This window comes from Syngnathus leptorhynchus, chromosome 7 (genome assembly GCF_054491065.1).
Source record: "Syngnathus leptorhynchus isolate UIUO chromosome 7, UIUO_Slep, whole genome shotgun sequence".
NCBI lineage: Eukaryota > Metazoa > Chordata > Actinopteri > Syngnathiformes > Syngnathidae > Syngnathus > Syngnathus leptorhynchus.
Window position 1 is genome coordinate 6,692,493 of NC_141201.1, and position 17,453 is coordinate 6,709,945.

Sequence of the window (17,453 nt, forward strand, 5' to 3'; positions counted from 1 at the left end):
CATAAACAAAGGTGGCCATTCTGCACACATTTCTGTACAGGCTGCCAAGTATTAACAATGATCATATTTTACGCACTACAAAGTGAGCCGTATTGTTTACGTATAGAAGGCAATGTGTTGGCTGTGCACCCTCAAAGGCCTAATACACATTTTATTGGTTCCACATTATTCATTAGCATGCGTAAAATTTGATCTGTGCAATTTTAAAGGCGATAGTGTGACCCTGGAATAAACTCATTCAGCATATATTAATTTCAACAAAAGAAAGAAGTGCTTCGAAGTCTAAAGAAATAAGTTTGATTAAATATGGACGTTCCACTACATCTATCCTTGTAAATTATGCACTGCGACATTGCAACGCATCTAGATGTCGTGAATAAACAAAAGGGAGCAAGCGTTAAAAAAAAAAAAACGTACCTTCCTTGTAGACTCCATTATCGAATGTCTCTAAACAGCTGTAAGATACATGGACAAATAGTTTAGACCAGATAAAGACTGGAAGGCGGATAGAAAATGGAAACTTGGCAGTAAGCCCCAAACAAGCACACATACCATCTTGAAGAATTTGCTTTGACACTCATATTGCTCAAGTAAATGAACATGCATTCAAAACACACTGAGAACTTTCACATCAGTTTGTCAAAAACACACACACACACACACACACACACACACACACACACACACACACACACACACACACACACACACACACACACACACACACACACACACACACACACACACACACACACACACACACACACACACACACACACACACACACACACACACACACACACACACACACACACACACACACACACACACACACACACACACACACACACACACACACTGAAGCATGGATCTAGCTTCCTAAAGCAACTAATTTCAAACCCAAATGTACGGCTCAATGAATGACAATCGATCGAGATCATGTGAGCCTGCTGTAGTCTGTTGGTCGTGAATCAGAGCTATGGGATGCCTAGTAAGAGCAGAACTGACATCTGCAAGGTGACATTAACCTTTCACTCAAAATAAAAAATAAAAAAAACGACAAACAAACATAAAAAAACAGCTGGAGCAGTTGATATTGATGCTGCTGGAGTGCTCTGGTGGTGGAACCCAACAGAGCTTCAGAGATGATGTTTGTCGGCATTCTGCCAAGTCTACAAGGCTGCAGGGTGCTATGGCAGCAGTGTTCCTGCGGGCACGAGATCCTTTTCATTGTCTCGGCCTTTTCAAAGCCAACTTGGCAAAATTGTGACAGAATAACTTCTCTGCTTGGCTCACACACATACTCCGCCAACGACAATATGAAGAGGATGCAGTCCATCCTTCTCCTCCTTTCTCTGGTGTTCAGCCTAGGATGCAAATTAGTCATCTATTCTTGTGCGTTGCCAAATGGGAGCACCTCTTGCTTTTGGTATCAAAACTTACAGTTTAGGAAGCAAGATCCAGTTAGAATGCTTAAATCATATAGGAATCACAGCACAAACCCCAAACACGTGTCTTATTGGATGGATCATTTCCATTTGAAAAGTTACCCCGTACAAATGCACTGAAACCAGATGATGAATCATTTTGGATTGAACTACTACACACACGCTACGGACCGTGGTTGAGGGTTTGAGCACCAGCATCTCTGAATCAAGCAAGCAAATAGAAGCCGCCGGCTTCTGTTAAGATTGAAAGCAGTGATTGGTACGTTGACTCACAGCAAGCGGATCTTGGCTGAAAGCTGCTACGCTGTTCCGCATCTCATTCTCACTGCCACGCAGCGGTATCAGTGACACGTTACCGTGGCGCGTGTCGGGCGGCGCGCGGCTCACGCGGCTCGGCTGGAGTCCGTCCTGAGGCCACACGTCGCCGTCATTCTTTAAAGAAGAGCAGCGTGGTGAAGCACGTGAGTGCACACAGTGCAAAGTCAATGCTTTTGACATTGGTTATGACCCGCAGCTTTTATGTGGCCGTTGCCCTTCATTCTTCATGCCCTTCATGTTGGGGGTGATGCATGCACAAATATCATAATGCAACATCGGGCATCCATCCATTAGAATGTGTACGTGCGAGATGAAAACGCTAACCTGAATACTCAGAAAAGTAGCGTACCACTCCCTCATTTCAGGCTGAGTCTCACAGCAGAGATACCTGCAGAAATAAAACCAGATAAGATGTACCATTGTGTGTAGTAAAGCCTATTTGAAGAATCCTTTTCATTTTAGTGGGTTAGGGTGCGCTTGTGTGCTCGAAGGTTTTATGCAACTCAGGTTGCCATCACGCAGAGCAATGAGTCATCAGCTATGAATAAATAGTTTTTAATTAAACATGATTTTGGCTTTGAGCACATATTTGGAATAAACATGTATTCAGTTGCTGAAGACTAGAATGGAAACACAGATTGAAAGAAAATTGAGAACAAAATTGGTGAACACAAAGGACTGAAGTTTGGTAAGTCAGGTACCTCGCGTGTTGTATCTGCTTCCTACCAAACTTTTCTCATTAGTAACAACACAGCTCATTAAAGTTTGCACGACACACTGTGCACACACTGTGCACATTTATTGTGGCATGCATACGTTTGTTGTTTTTTTAGGATCCTAATGATGCTTTATCAAATGCTAATGATGCAGTGGCATCTCCAATCCATTGCACGTTATTCCTACTCTGATGGGTCAAAAACGACCATGATGAAAATATTAGGTCGTCTAGCTATAACGGCAGGAAACTATTTTTTGACTATGATTATTTTTGACAATTTACCCAATGTAGGAAGTGAGCAAGTCTTTTCACGAAAGCCAACATGCCTGCTTTTTTAAATGTGTGAGTAAGCCAGAGATACCGAGAGAAAATCCAAAAGGAAACATTAAATTCCACAGATTTGAATTTCAAAAGAACTGCAGTAGTGTTAGCCCACGAGTGTAAATTTTGGGTGCCAAATACGGTAAATATCCTTCATTCTCCAGCACCACCTTAGATATATTCAAAAAAAAACATCAACTCCCTCCTGCTCCTTTCCTCCCCTACTGATATTTTTGCAGAGTAACATGATGATAAAAGTAAAATAGATGTTTTCTTTTTAAATAAATTAAGCCAATTGCAGAATGAGAGCAGCATACCAGACCATTACTGGAGATATATTACTGACATATATTGTTGTTGACAGGGTGTATCGAGCACACTGCAACTGGAACACACTAATGCATACATTGATGAACACACGTTACCCATGTATATTGAACGATGTACTCTACGGTATCTGTGTTACACTCTGGGTGCAACATAGATCATACGTGCGTGTGCGTGTGTGTTTCCTGGGAAACTGAGAGCTATTTTTTAATGTACACAGTCAACAACCCCCCAGTGACACTGCAAGTGTTTACTCGTAACAAAACAGAATTATAGAGCCTCAAGCAAAAAAAAAAAGGGTGACTCGTCTAAAGCAGACCCGAGGTAACACCTGCAGTGATGTGGTATTGTGCAACAGGAATAAAATTGGACGTAAAAAAAGTTGGGTTTGAATTTAGTGGGAGAACTTTGACGAAGAGTCGCTGTAGTGAATGTAAACATCTGTATATGTTGTTTACCGCGACTCACCACTGCTGTCTTTCTGACTTCTCTTGTTTCTTGCTCTCGTAGACCACAGTCAGGCCCCAACTGCAATCAGGAGCAGATTAGAAGAGATTTAAAAAAAAAAAAAAAAGACAGTGGTTATTAAAAAAAAAAAAAGCCAGTGTAGTGTCATTTTTGGAATCAGCCTGCCCTCTAGAGGCCTTTTGACACCCTGTTAGCTAGGTCACAATATTGAAATACATCTTTGATCATTATTCCGTGCAATTATGATAAACAGTCTAATTTATGAAGGAGGTCACGCAAAAGCACGATTTTTGTATTCTGCAAATGTCATGATTTCAAAGTCAATGGAAATCCATTACAAGTCAGTGGCATCACTGAATTATTCCAGAGCTGAGTGTGTAGAATTTATTAGAATAATTTTGCAGTTGGAGGTTAAGCTTCATATTGACACTGTTACTGGTGGGCATGGCGGCTTTGAGCTGTGGCTCATCTAAAAAAAAAAAAAAAAAAACTGCCTTTTCGTCACACTTTAAAAAAAACAAAAAAACAAAGTGGTCAGCGCAATTTGTACTTCTACGATCGAGTGTACAACATTGGTGTCAAACCCAAGGCCCGGGGGCCAGATACGAGACCGTCATATCATTTTACGTGGCCTGCATACACTCACCATGTTGGAGGACGGAGTTTCTTCTTGATACCCAAGTAGACCCTCAGGTTCCTGACTGGCCAGTCACGTTCCGGACGGTTACTCTGGAAGGGGGACAAGAAGAGGGGAGGTCATTGAGAACAAGGAGTATGTGGAAGGATGTGTCTGCATGTGTGCCTGTGCCAAACTCACTCTGACTTCCTTGTACATCCGAAGTGAGCTGGAGTTAAGGATGAAATATCGGTCATGGAAACTGCCAGAGGACAGCCCCAACCCAAGGATGCTTCTCTCCTCCCGAAATTTCATCATGCCATGTTTGGATGGGTCAACCTTACTGGCTGGAGGGCATCAGATGAGTTACCATTTTTAAAATGTTCCCAAAAATGTGTATTGTGACAAACTTGTTTACCCAGGTAGATGATCATTGCCTCCATCGCAATGTGCTTCTTGATGAGAAGATGGGAGTCAGTGCCAAAAGAGTGAAGGATGGGTAAGACTCTCTCCCGATAGTGCAGAGGGCGTTCTGCGAAATAATCGGGTAGACAGGATGATGACAAACAAGTTTTAGTTAAATCACAGTATTGGGTCAACTGGAACTACAAGAGACACAATCATTTCATTCATAATCGTTTCCCACCTACATAGCAAAATTAAAAATTCTTCTTCAGTGTTTTAGTGCCCAACTGTTACAGACAGCTCATCATCCATTTTTTTTTTCATGAATCAGGCCAATTTTTTGTTTTGTTTTTTGTTACTGGCATTTGAATAGCCACCTACAGGCTTTCCGGTGGTGAACCAGATGGCCACCAAGAAAGACTCTCAAACAATAATACACTGTTGCATCTTGGAATGTTGCGTTTGTGAGTTATTTCTGCTAAAAGCTACTCATGTGAATTCACATTACTTTGTATTTAACGATTAAATGGAAAGCGCATGCTGTGAATTAAGTCTCACCCATTTCTTCCTTGTCGATGAACTCCCAGCAGTTCCAGTACTCTTTGTCCTTAACAGGAATGTTGCGTCTGTCCAATATCTCACAAGTCAATTCCGCCGCTGTCATAGAAGCAGGGATCTGTGGAACGAGAGTAAAAGTTGCAAGTTAAACCATACTAACGTCAGTCTTTCATAGACAATAATAAATATATAGAAATAATAAATATAAACACTTGATCCTTTGCTCAAAGCTACCTTCACATGTTGCTCAGTAGTGTCCTTCTTTTCCTCCAAGTAAACTGTGCAGATGAAATGCCCGCCAGGTTCGGTGCTCTGAGGTTTTCGGCAGACACATGGAAAAACATTAGTAGTGGAAAAAAATACATTCACTTATGCACATCGACAGCGCACGTCTGTGCTTTTAACAAATTGTGCACTAATCATGGACATATTTTAATATCATGTTAAAAGTGCACAGTGCAGCACTGACCATTAAATAAATAAATAAATAAAATGCTTGTGACTCACAGGAAATTTGGTGTTTAATTTCTCGCGCACTTGGATGATAACCTTGATCTCTTCCAGCTGCTTTTTGAGCTGTTGCTCATCCACCTACAAAGTAGCAGCAAATCAGCAACGTTGTTACGTCAGGTCAGGGAAATTTAGATTAAGAATAATATCATGACGGGTAACAGCGTCAAAGTCTAATTCTTGAGAAGAAATATCTACATTCAGCTAAACTCGGAGGAAAACTAAATAGGAATTTGATGATTACATATGCACTGCATTTTAATGTGATTAAAAAAACACCATGGTAAATTCACTTGACTGCATCTGACCTTAAAGATGAGTGTGTAGTACTGGATAAGGTCCTCGATGGCACGGCCTGCCGTGTAATCCTTTCCGTCCGTCTGGAACAATGTGGGACCAAACACTATGGCCAAGTTATGGAGATTCATTTGGTTCAGCTCGGAGAACCGCTGCACACTGGAAGATAAAAAGCAGGCCGAATGTTGGCTTGGCTGTGTGCGTGTGCGTGTGTGTGTGTGTGTGTGTGTGTGTGTGTGTGTGTACGTGCGTATTACTCACCAGTACAAATGATTGATAAGAGCCCGTAGCGTTGCCCTGTTAACACGAGGAAGTTTGTTCAAAAGCGTCTGATACTGAAGAATTTTCATACTTTCATCCTGAATGGCTGGATCAAGCGAGAGGAAGGAAAAAATGCGATTGGATGAGAAATACTTTCAAAAGTCTCTCATGCTGCGCAAGTGGTGAAACTTACCAGCCGTCGTAAGCCAGGTACCGCCGTCTTCGGATGTGAAAAGCCCTTCTTCTAACTCCCTGAAGAAGCGTTTGAGAGTGTTTGAGACGTCGTCCACCTGGTGCTCGCCTTCCTTCAGGCGGAGGCTTCGAGCATCTCGACGAAACCTCTCGCACAGAGCTGCGACGCGCGAGTTCACGCCGCTCTTGCGATATATCCCCTCGGACGTTAAGCCTACAGGAACCGCATTGCGATGGAGATGTGAGGATTCGCAAAAAAACAAATTGGAATAAACTGCAGGTGTATTTGGAGAAAAAATATATCTCGATATGGCAATTTGTGTCCTGCACGTTCACATTTGTTTGAATTCAAAGTCAAATCGAAACCACTCTACACTCTGAACTGGTCACAAGTCAACAATTTGTCATCATTATCTTTACGTTAGCCGTATAAATGAAAACAATGAGTGTACTACCACGTGCTTCTGTCTTTTTTTCCCCAACGGCTCACTCACCGCACTGCGTGATGTAGTCGATGCAGCTGTGGACGACGACTGGTATGTCTGTGTCGGTCAGCTGCTGCTGACTCAGAGTGTCGCCTCCACTCCCCGCTGCAAACTGGATGGCAGAACACCAGCCAGCAAAATCCAACTTCCTCTCTCCCTCTATGTACAGTGTTCTTTTAGGCAGAGAGAGGACATAAACAAATGAAGAAAATAGGAAAGGAGGACAGAAAATGGAAATGTAGTTCTACATTATACAGTTTGACGGCAAAACAAGTCTCACCTTCCTCTCTCCACCAAAACTAATACTTCATTATCTTGTTGAATTGCTGAAAAAGACAAAAGAATCGTGTTCACAATCAACATTCAGATTGTTTGAATCTTTGGAATGACTCCATTCAACTCACAGAGCTCATTAAGCTTGCGAAGGTGTATCTCTTCTTCCTGGTTGTCATCCAGGTACGCATGAAGAGTGGAGCCCACCAAAGCAAACCAGCCCACCTTGGACGTTTGGAGGTTCAGGCCATCTTTACATTTTAGTCGCCCAATCCGCTCAAAACCTAATCTCAGTAAAGGCTCCGCTCGGGCTGGGATGAAGCTCTGGAAAAAAAAATAAAAATAAAAATAAAAGAAATTTCCAAGATAGATCATTTGGAATAAATGCTCTCCTCCTCTTAGCTGAACATCGGAACACATTGCAAAAGTCAAAGTTAGGTAATAATAAAGAAGGCTGTAGTGGTTTGCTTGTGGAGAAGGGACGGGGCTTACTAGAAATATGGTCCTGAGGTCACTTTCGTACAGTGCGTTCAGTCATACTGTCTTAAAGGCGAGACAGGCAGGAGCCATGGACCGACCCAGAGAGCATTGCAGTTGTGTTTCCCATGACAACCAAAAATTTTAATTCAATACAAATCCCTCTATTTTGAAATAAATCACAGCGTAGGGGAGATATCTCACGCGAAGCTTTATCCGAAAATTAAAAATGCATTAAAACTGAAGGATAAGCCATCTCACTATGTAAAGCGCAATTTGAATTGTCTCATGAAATGTGCTATACGAATAAACTTGCCTTGGCTTGCCTAATGCGATTGTGTTTTTTAATCCTTTTATTATTCTTATGAGTAGTTTTCATGGCAGTAAACAGCAGTGCATTCAATGTTTGAGGATTTAGGATTAAGAATAATTTAAGACACCAAATACTTCCATCAATCACAGTCCCATTCATAGTAAACATTTTTTTTTTAAGCATATCATTTTGTTACTCAAGAACACCAGTTTGGGAGAGAATCTCGAGCTGTCGTTAAAGTTGTTCTCAACGGAAACAAGTAGCAGCGTTTCCTTCCTCCATACGGTTCACACTGGGTCAATAAGATGGTTACCTTGGCAATGGACTTCACCCATTCTTTGTGGCTGCATGGGTCATCGGTGCCAAAAAGATAGAGACGATCTGATTCGGAGTAGAGCTCGAAGGTGTGCTCATACCTACAAGGTGAGAAGAGAAGACTGCTCAGATGTGTGTTTTTGGCGTAAAACACAAACAGCAAATATGCATACCCATGTTTGTCAGGTACATCCACAGCCAAGCAAACTATTTCTGAGGCTCTCAGAGCTCCATTAGGATTTGAGTTCTTGTCACTCTCGTAGTAGCTGAATGTGCCATCATTGAGTGTACACCAGCGGCGACTGAATTCTGCACACAATTATTAAAGATGTGGAAAACTGCAATATCAATATCATACAATCCACGAGACAATTTTGGGTGGAAATCGATACTGTTAACTTCTCGCATACCTTCTCTGGCTTTGCGCTCTATAATAGGCCGAGCCATAGATCCAGTCTTGAAAAGGAAGCCATTGTGATACACGCTCGTTGGAGCTGAAAAGTGCACCTCTTCCATGCCTCCTTCCTCCTCTAACCGAGGAAGATCTGTGCAACCAAAATGTGAGGCAAAAAGGTTTTCCATTAACAGTAAGAATTAAACCACAAAGGAACAATTATATTGTCAAAGCCAATGCAGTATAAATGTGTTATCTATTTAGTGGAAGTGTATCAAATATATTTTATTTGATGTATTTTACGGCTAGAATTGTCTTTTTAAATGTTAGCAGGTAGAATAGAATAGCAAAAATGAAGATCCATCGTTGTAATGAAAATAAAGGCTGGCCCTTTATCACAAACATGCAGTCATGCTCTACTCTACCTGTGTTCAGATTGTGGCTCAGTAATACAGCTTGCAAGGGTTGAGAGAGTGTGTTGGCTAGGGAAAGAGGGGTGGGACAATTGGCCATGCCAGTTGAACAATTTACATCAGCTCCGCAGAAAATCAGGCTTAATGTCTCCAGCACATCAGTGGACTGCACATTTATGCACAATGCCTGTGGAAAAGGAGAAAAAAAATCAATGATGAATGCTTAATATGGTCCATTACTTGTATTTCCTATATTTCTTTTTGTGTGAACTAAATGTGAACTTTGTGTGCAGATGTGATGAATTTTTACATTTGTCAGTTCATTATTTGGATCTAGTTTTCAGCACCATCTTGTCACCTTGTTATAATTAGGAACATAACTCTAAATGGGTGTTTACATGAATTGTTGTTATGACATTAAAAGTGATATCACATTGACAAGCACTTTGTCAAAACATTTCATCCATGTAATGTGTTTCAACCATATGCTCATGATGGCATATTTTGCATATTACAGTAAAATATAGCATAGCAGAGTAACTGGGGGGAAAAAAAAAAAAAAAGCAGAAAATTAAGCACAACTTAAGACCGCAACATTAAAATGGTGACGGGTGAAAAGGGTAAAAAAAACAAAAACAAAACTAATCTTCTGCCCAAGAAACGGATTCATACCAACAGGTGACAGGGAACCTCAACGCTCGGAAACCAAAACCATAACTGTCACTAGCAGTCTAGCACGGAAATTACTTTCTCGCATCACGAGAGGCCTGCATTAAGAATATCGTGATTATTTGTCTGTCCTCTGTCATTTACGATCCAATTATCCAAACAGGCCTCCACTCGACCTTGAAAAGGTCTTGTGGAGAAACAGAGACATGAACTTCACACTTTGGAATTTTATTTCAAGAAATCTGGCAGTGTATAACGTAAACTAAACACTATTCAAGTATATTGATTTTTTTTTTTTCACTGTGCCATTTTACAAAGTTGATTGCACGGATCACTCATTGAACATTTTAGAAAAATAATTACAAGTGCCCAATGAAACCGTGAGGCTGACGAACAAAAACTGAAGCAGCTCGATAATTGGAACATAAAAATAGGGGAAAGCACTGAGAAAACTTTTCTATTTTATGACATCCTAATCAGGCCCACAAGCACAATACTCATTAGCTGCTAAGCTTCCAGTCACACAACATAGACGGACATCCCGATCTGATCAAACACAACAGTACATTAGCATAGCAGCTGCTGAGTGATGATAACCCAGCCACATAATTCTCTGGTTATGTGTTTCAGTGCAACTAAACTAATTCAGCCCCTGGACATTAATGTGATTGCTTGCATGCTGAATGTAGGTTAGTGTTACATATCAATAACCTTCGAGAGTAGGGACCCAATTAGAGAAAAGCACAACCAGGAAATGGCTTGTTTGGCTGTGTAAATTCAGACGCCCTCGAAAATCTGCTGCCTCGGAAAGAAAATGAATGGAATAACACACGCACACACATAGAGGGAGGAAAGATGGGGCGGGAATTCAAGAATCTTCGTCAACATCCCCAGAGAGGGAATGAGAGAAACACAGCGATTTTATCTGGGTGTGTCTACAATCACATAACTCCATCTGGCTGCTTGGAGAGCAGAAGGAGGAAAGTTAGAAATGGGACTAAATAATGAGGAAGGGGACAGAAAAATTAGTTTGGAAAGAAGATGAAAGCTTGAGATTGAGACTCATTAATCAGACACTCCTTGTGCTGGTAGTGAATGTCATGCCCGCAGATGCACACATTCTGGTGCACACATCCATATTTCTTACATTGGTCCAGATATTAATTCCAGATGACGAAAACTTTTTTCCCCCCCCCACATAATTTTCCACCATTACCTCACCTGAAATAGTTTATAGAGTAGGACGGAATGACAAGGAGAAATAACAGACAAAAGGGGTTGGATTTAAAAATGGAGTGGGCAAAAGACAAAACAAAGAGGAGGAGATAAGATAAAACAAACATGAAGTGAAAATGAATATATAAAAAAAAGAGAGAATGGCTTTCAAATGAGTGAAAAAGTGCAACTTTTCGTCTTCTGTTTGCAAATTCTCATCGGAATGGAACCATACAAAAGTTCCAGCATCACCACCTTGCAGATTCGCCTTTCGTCACAGTCATCCACAGTACACAATTTATTTTTCTTCTTTTTCTCTTTTGAGGTGTTAATGATGGCTATCTTTGACCTTTTCTTTATGCAAATCTAATTTCCTTGAGGTACTTTCTTACGGTTTCTTCCTCATTTGGTCCACATTTGTTTTGCTGTGCATTTTCTCTATGCTTGTCTTTGTCATGTCTGTGATCTGTTTTGTTTTTCTTCTACAAATTCACATAATTGAATGAACATCCTCTAAGACCGGTGATTTCATTTTTTTTCCCCCGTGGCTCATCCATAGACAAAATTAGATAACATGGGCTGGCTACTTGTCACATGTATAATGCACATCGGAATTGGCTCTCTGAAATGAACCTATTACCGTTGAACAGTTGGCATGACAGCGGTAAACCAAGGTTAAAAAAAGAAGAAAAAAAAAAAAAGAAAAGGAATGGCTGACAGCAGGACCGGCTAACAATATGCCAACACCATACAGCTCATTACCCCATTCAAGAGAGTCTTGGGCTCACTTCGCCATAAAGCAAGAAAACAATTTATTCTCTATTATATCCGTTCTACTACTCAATCAAACCGTTTTGCTAGTCTATTGATAACAAGGCAACCAACAAATTTAGCTGAAAACATAACCTTGGACTTTTACACTTGGTAGAGGTAATAAGACTTTTTTTTTTGGAGGGGCTGTTTAATTGAATGTTGTTGTTTTTTTAATACTTTGCCTTTGTCGTTTAGCTGCATTAAAAACGCCAAACAGTTTAAAAATGTATGACAGTGATGTATGCCTCATATAAAACTATTTGACATTCCACAACAACGATGCAATATTACATAATTTTCAAATGTGATCTCAATTCACTATCATGCGTCATGTAGCCAATGCTGTGCCAAGCGAGGGCACGCCAACGATAAATGTGGGTCATAATCGTATTTGGGAACAGCAAACGGGACTTTAACAAACTTTACAAAGTTTTAGACAAATGCAACAAAAGACACACTGTCGGATGAGAACTGTGTCTTGATTGAAGTATAGCAAAGCGCACACACACACACACACACACACACACACACACACACACACACACACACACACACAGTCAGTCTTATGTTAGAACTTTCTTTGTTAGCAATGCATATTCAACAATCATTTTGGACTGATTAGTGCAGGACGACGGAAAGTTTACTAACTGGTGGCGAGGACAGAAAGCTGAAGAAGGGGTTGTGAAGCACTTGTGAAATTGAATGAAAGCGAGGAAGCACAATGACCTCCATTGACAGAAGAGCCAATCATCCACAGTACACACACAAACACTCACTAACATGCAAAATATCCCTATGCACGCTGACCTTGCTCAGCCCACTCCAGTAAGAAATAATGCAAGCACAAAGGCTGTAATGTTAAATCACTTTCAAAGTAGTCTCCAATCAAAGACAAAATCAAATGCTGCCAGAGATCCAAAGTCCATTTCAACAGATTCCTGAGTAAACTCAATAAAACAAACAGTCACTCTTTAAAAAGGCCCAATTCACATAAACACACACTGAAATACAACATACACTTGCAATAAACCTAATCTTACTTGTTGGCTTCCGCACAATCTTCCCTCTTTAAGGTGTTACTTGACAAAGTCCACAATTCCAGGAAGAGGTACGCTACTTTACATCACTGAAGTTTGAGACTAACTTGAAGGAATACTAGAAGCACTAAAAATCAACCAGCATTTGAGAGAGAAACTTTCTTTGGCAGTCACAGGCCAGCAATGAAGAGCACAGGAGGAGGAGGAGGCGGGATTAGAGCACATTCCAGCTCGCGCAGTGAGTAGTGATGTCACATTGGAGAAAGAGAGAAAAACAAGGAGAAAGGAAGCTGAGATGTGGGAGTAAAAAGGCAGAACCAGATGAAATGGGTTTTGGGCTTGACTTTTAAGTTTTCTAAAGAGCTGCAGATGTTTTGCTTGACCCCTCACACAGTGCCGACGGTCACAGAGACGATTCCTCGCAGAGAGGCTTCTGGATTCCATTAGGTCCAGCATTGCAACAAAAACAGAGAATTCAAGCTCTCAAATGACAGCCAGCAAGACAAACAATGAGAGGAGAAAAAAAAGTGAGGACTGAAACAGAGGAAGGCTAAACAAAGAAAAATCCAAAGAAATTTTGTGACTCTTTTCATTTCCCAAACGTGTAGCGCACATACACAAACACATTTCCACTTAATCTGGTGGGGGGAGTACCCAGTCAGGTGGTAAATGTGAGTCACTCCCAAACTCAATGAGAGCAGCCGTCATTGTTTGCGGTTAAGTGGGTTAAGCCACATACGAGCGAGCCAGCTGGGTTGCAAATACTGGCACATTCATCACACTAACGGAAGTAAAACTTTTCTTTAATGCTCTTCAAAACAGTTTATGATGGTGTAACGATTATTCATTGCTCCGATCACAACAATGTACGATTATGTTATCAACTGTTTTAAAACACTTCAAAATTTGCTAGAAATTAGTACGCAATTGTGATTCAGAAGCTACATTTATTTTCGCGTCATCAAATCGGTTTGACTGAGAGTCGAAACACGTGGGAACTTATACAGTTTTTTTTTTTCTTACTCACACGAGAAATATTGCTGTCAGATTGAGTGATGAGAGTTTTTACTTTGGATTTTGACAAAAGAAAACATAATGTGGTTAAACCGGTCAATCATTTTAATAAAAGAGGGATGCAAGAAAAAAAAAAAATCCATCTGATGTGTATTCTTGAAATATTCCGCCGTAGTCTACGTGTTGCATTGAAATGTGAGCCTCCGAGGGCAAACATGGCGCAGGCGACACTCAAGTGAGTGGCAGCGAGGGTGTTGACACATACATACCGTAAAAATGGCTGGAACGTAGATGAAGTCAACATGTCGAGACAGCGGTCAACATCTAAATCCTCCCAGTATATATCAACGCCTGCCTAAATGTCTGAATCCCCCCCCCCCCCCCCCCCCCAAATGGCCTCACTATATGCTCAAGCAATGCACATCTTTCGAAACAAAAGCGAGTGAATTTAAGAGGAACGTGCAACTTACGTTATTCAGCTCTCTCTGGTTTCCGTATAAAGGGTGATACTTCCTATATTTGCCATGGCGGTACTTGTTAGTGATGAAACGCCGCCGGTCGTCGCTGCAGCTCGAGGGCGACAGAGCTTCGCTAGGTGGGACGTTTGCTGCCCAAAAACCGTTAACACGGTTGTTGCCAAGCAAAAGGAACACCTGCACAGGTGTGGAGGGGGGATACAATACTTTGACACTGTACGTTCTCCTGGTAGCGTACACACTTGTCATTTATTAGTAGGGCACGACCCAAAGAGTTTTTCAAATTTCCATCAAACGGAACTGTATGTGTGTATACCTGTACGAGTTCTTCGGTCCAAACCTTCCTGTCCATTTTCAGACTGCGAACCTTCGAGATGTTAGGCCCCAGTCCTCTGTGCTCTCCTGAAACACATGTACACATCAAACATTCCAACTTTGAAGGAAACCCACATGTGTTCTGTGACATACTAGTATGAAATACTTTTGTTGGCTCCAACTCTTAGATCAAGAGGAAAGTTTCCCCCCCCCCCACACACACATTTGTCTTATATTCTCGTATCACATCAAAAAGCCATACATTCCTGATATACTGTAAACACATTTGGGAAAATATTCAAACCATCTGGACACCAAACTTCTTTCTAATTATATGAAGATGTTATTCTCTAATCCCAAAAAATGCAAACCTGCACATCGCTTGCAGATCACAACACACAAGTTGATGGCCGCCCATTCCGGCTTGGGGGCGCCGCAATCGGCGCAGGAACTGTTGCTTGGCTCCGCCCATATCCGATCAGCAACCTCGCTATTGGACAAGGCCTCACCTATGGCATCCCTCATTGCGTCTACCCACTGATCTTTCAGTTGCTCTGACTCTGCTACGAAACTGCGGACAGACACAAACAAACTTCGAAGTGTTACTGCAGCCATCGCAACATCAATGTAATCAAGTCATGGGACTCAAAAAAGTCCAAAGTGAATCCCTTCAAATCTTCTCACGAATGACTCTTATTCCACTTTTGTCTGGCTAAATATATTGAAGTTGAAAACCAACTTCCAGATATACACAAATAGATGAAGTACTTCTTTTTTTCAGGCCAACACAATGTCTTTTCTCTGTGTTGAATTTAAAAACCTTGTATCCACAAATCATTACAATAAATGAACAATCACAAGACTGACACACTTTTGATTACAGGTCAAAACAAATCCTCTTTGAGGGATTGGATTTTGGACCAACGTATTCAAATACATTTTTGAAATTATTGATTTAAGATTCAACAGCCAACCAAAAATATACTGGTCATATGACAAGGCACGTACAGTTTCCACATCCTGTCAGGCTGAGTCTTTGCACAGTGGCCGGTGACGTGTCAGACAGTAAATGTCTCTTTCTCACACACATACTCACGCACAAGCACGCACACACGCACACACGATCGCAAATAAACCACACAAAGTAAAGGGAACTTCTCAACCACTAACATGATCTGATACGAGCACTAATATATAGAAAATAAAAATCATGCAGTTCAAAAGTACAAAGTCAAGCGCGATTTGAAAAGAAGGAGAGCAGGCATTGCATTTTGTCTGCACATACAGTACCTGAAAATGCGGTAAGGTGTCGTGAGATCAAAACCGCGTCGATCAGTGACTTTAACATTTCCTACATTCATCTCAATTGATGTGATGCCCACTCCAATACGGTAGTCCTAAGGAGAAAAACAATAGAGGTAGTTGAAAATCAGTACTCAGACCGTTCATGCATAGTATAATAGTAAACACACACACACAAAAAAAGCCTTCAGAAAGTACTGAAAATCTACAAACTAGTTATACAAGAAAAACAAACATTACAACCACGCACCTCAATATTTTTATAGAGAAAGACCTTGTCTGAAGCCACAACCGTATATAGTTTGGAGCGGAGACCTTTGAGCTCTAAATAGCCTTTAAACTCAGGAGTCAAAGGTGAACCAGGGGTCAATGTGCTGCGTCTCTGGCGCCCTCTTGTGCAATCCTGCAGCAAATTCACCCATTCATTTCTCTCAGCTGTATGCTCAAGAAGCGTGGGGGGAAGACATGCACAAAAACAGTAAAATAAGTTATAATTGCACAAGGTACTATTTAAAAAAAAAAAAAAAAAAAACAGTTCAATAACCAGACTTACCGTCACTTTCAGCTTTAAAGATAAATGTGCGATTATTTGTGATGACCTCAAACTTAAGGTCTCCCACACTTGTCACATTAGTTATTGATGTTGTCGAGATGATTCCCTTAGAATAGACTTGCTGTAAAAGATATCAGCCACACAAAAAAAAAAAAAATCAACCATGCAGAAGAATATCAAAACAGAACGGAGACATGGCATTGTCAGCAAGTTGTTACCTTGTCATTGTCAAAATATCTCAGGTAGTCAACATCCAGCTTTACCCATCGTCTCTGATAATAAAGGGCCCTGTGTAGAAGCATACATATAGAAGAAAAAACTCAAAGTGCAAGAATGTGATATCACACACACAAGTGACCACCCTTTGACCTCTTCTTGATGGTGACAAAACGTTACCAACTTATCACAGACACTTGGACTGAACGATTTTAGGAAAGATACTGAATTGCACTTTTTCTGACAAATGTGATTTGGATTCAAATGACAATTTTGATCAAATCAAGCTTCTGTGCGCGATCCACTATGTACGTGTCCTTTCTTGAATTGTTTTTATGCCTATGTGCGGCGGCCTTATAAATAAAATGTTTATTATTATTACCCTAACATTTTAAACATGAAAGAAAAATGACATCAAAACCTTGAAAGCTATTACTTTGACTGTGAAAGTGAAATATTTACTATTAAAAGACATAAAACACAAAACATAAAAATCGTCCAGCTCCGACAGACAACATTTTAGGGGAAGACGAATGTATTTTGCAAATGGCAAGGCAACTCCACAATTTTACAAGTGTAACATCCAGGTGCCTTCATACTGTCCATATCGTGATGTTTACACATGCATCAATAGTATGCAGTGCTCCATGTTTAACATATCCACACATTGTGCAGAAGGCACAGCCAAAAGTTGATTTGAACCAATCATAAGGAACTGCAGACTACGCCTCGTT

General features: G+C 40.8%; 1 protein-coding gene across 8 annotated transcripts in view; it reads right to left on the reverse strand.

The window, feature by feature from the left end:
- The window catches only part of arap1 (ArfGAP with RhoGAP domain, ankyrin repeat and PH domain 1), a 28,365-nt gene that overhangs the window by 2,313 nt on the left and 8,599 nt on the right, over positions 1-17,453 (reverse strand). For 2 of the 8 annotated variants that reach the window (XR_015066653.1, XR_015066650.1), the window contains exons 8-34: positions 16,722-16,791; positions 16,504-16,624; positions 16,201-16,385; positions 15,939-16,045; positions 15,020-15,219; positions 14,650-14,735; positions 14,328-14,510; positions 9,122-9,296; positions 8,713-8,847; positions 8,476-8,611; positions 8,301-8,403; positions 7,329-7,521; positions 7,205-7,250; positions 6,934-7,097; positions 6,441-6,653; positions 6,248-6,353; positions 5,998-6,145; positions 5,687-5,770; positions 5,414-5,491; positions 5,180-5,297; positions 4,635-4,748; positions 4,418-4,563; positions 4,247-4,329; positions 3,601-3,660; positions 2,091-2,154; positions 1,722-1,880; positions 418-1,367 (exon numbers count right to left, since the gene is read on the reverse strand). Coding sequence is in view for 3 of the 8 variants with exons in the window: in XM_085916031.1 (XP_085772157.1) it covers positions 435-455; positions 1,722-1,880; positions 2,091-2,154; positions 3,601-3,660; positions 4,247-4,329; positions 4,418-4,563; positions 4,635-4,748; positions 5,180-5,297; positions 5,414-5,491; positions 5,687-5,770; positions 5,998-6,145; positions 6,248-6,353; positions 6,441-6,653; positions 6,934-7,100; positions 7,205-7,250; positions 7,329-7,521; positions 8,301-8,403; positions 8,476-8,611; positions 8,713-8,847; positions 9,122-9,296; positions 14,328-14,510; positions 14,650-14,735; positions 15,020-15,219; positions 15,939-16,045; positions 16,201-16,385; positions 16,504-16,624; positions 16,722-16,791 (3,301 nt within the window). In the remaining 5 variants the exon portion in view is untranslated. Of the gene's footprint in view, positions 1-417; positions 1,368-1,721; positions 1,881-2,090; positions 2,155-3,600; positions 3,661-4,246; positions 4,330-4,417; positions 4,564-4,634; positions 4,749-5,179; positions 5,298-5,413; positions 5,492-5,686; positions 5,771-5,997; positions 6,146-6,247; positions 6,354-6,440; positions 6,654-6,933; positions 7,101-7,204; positions 7,251-7,328; positions 7,522-8,300; positions 8,404-8,475; positions 8,612-8,712; positions 8,848-9,121; positions 9,297-14,327; positions 14,511-14,649; positions 14,736-15,019; positions 15,220-15,938; positions 16,046-16,200; positions 16,386-16,503; positions 16,625-16,721; positions 16,792-17,453 lie in introns of all 8 variants that reach the window. The other 6 variants (XR_015066652.1, XR_015066649.1, XR_015066651.1 and 3 more) reach the window with 5 other exon arrangements.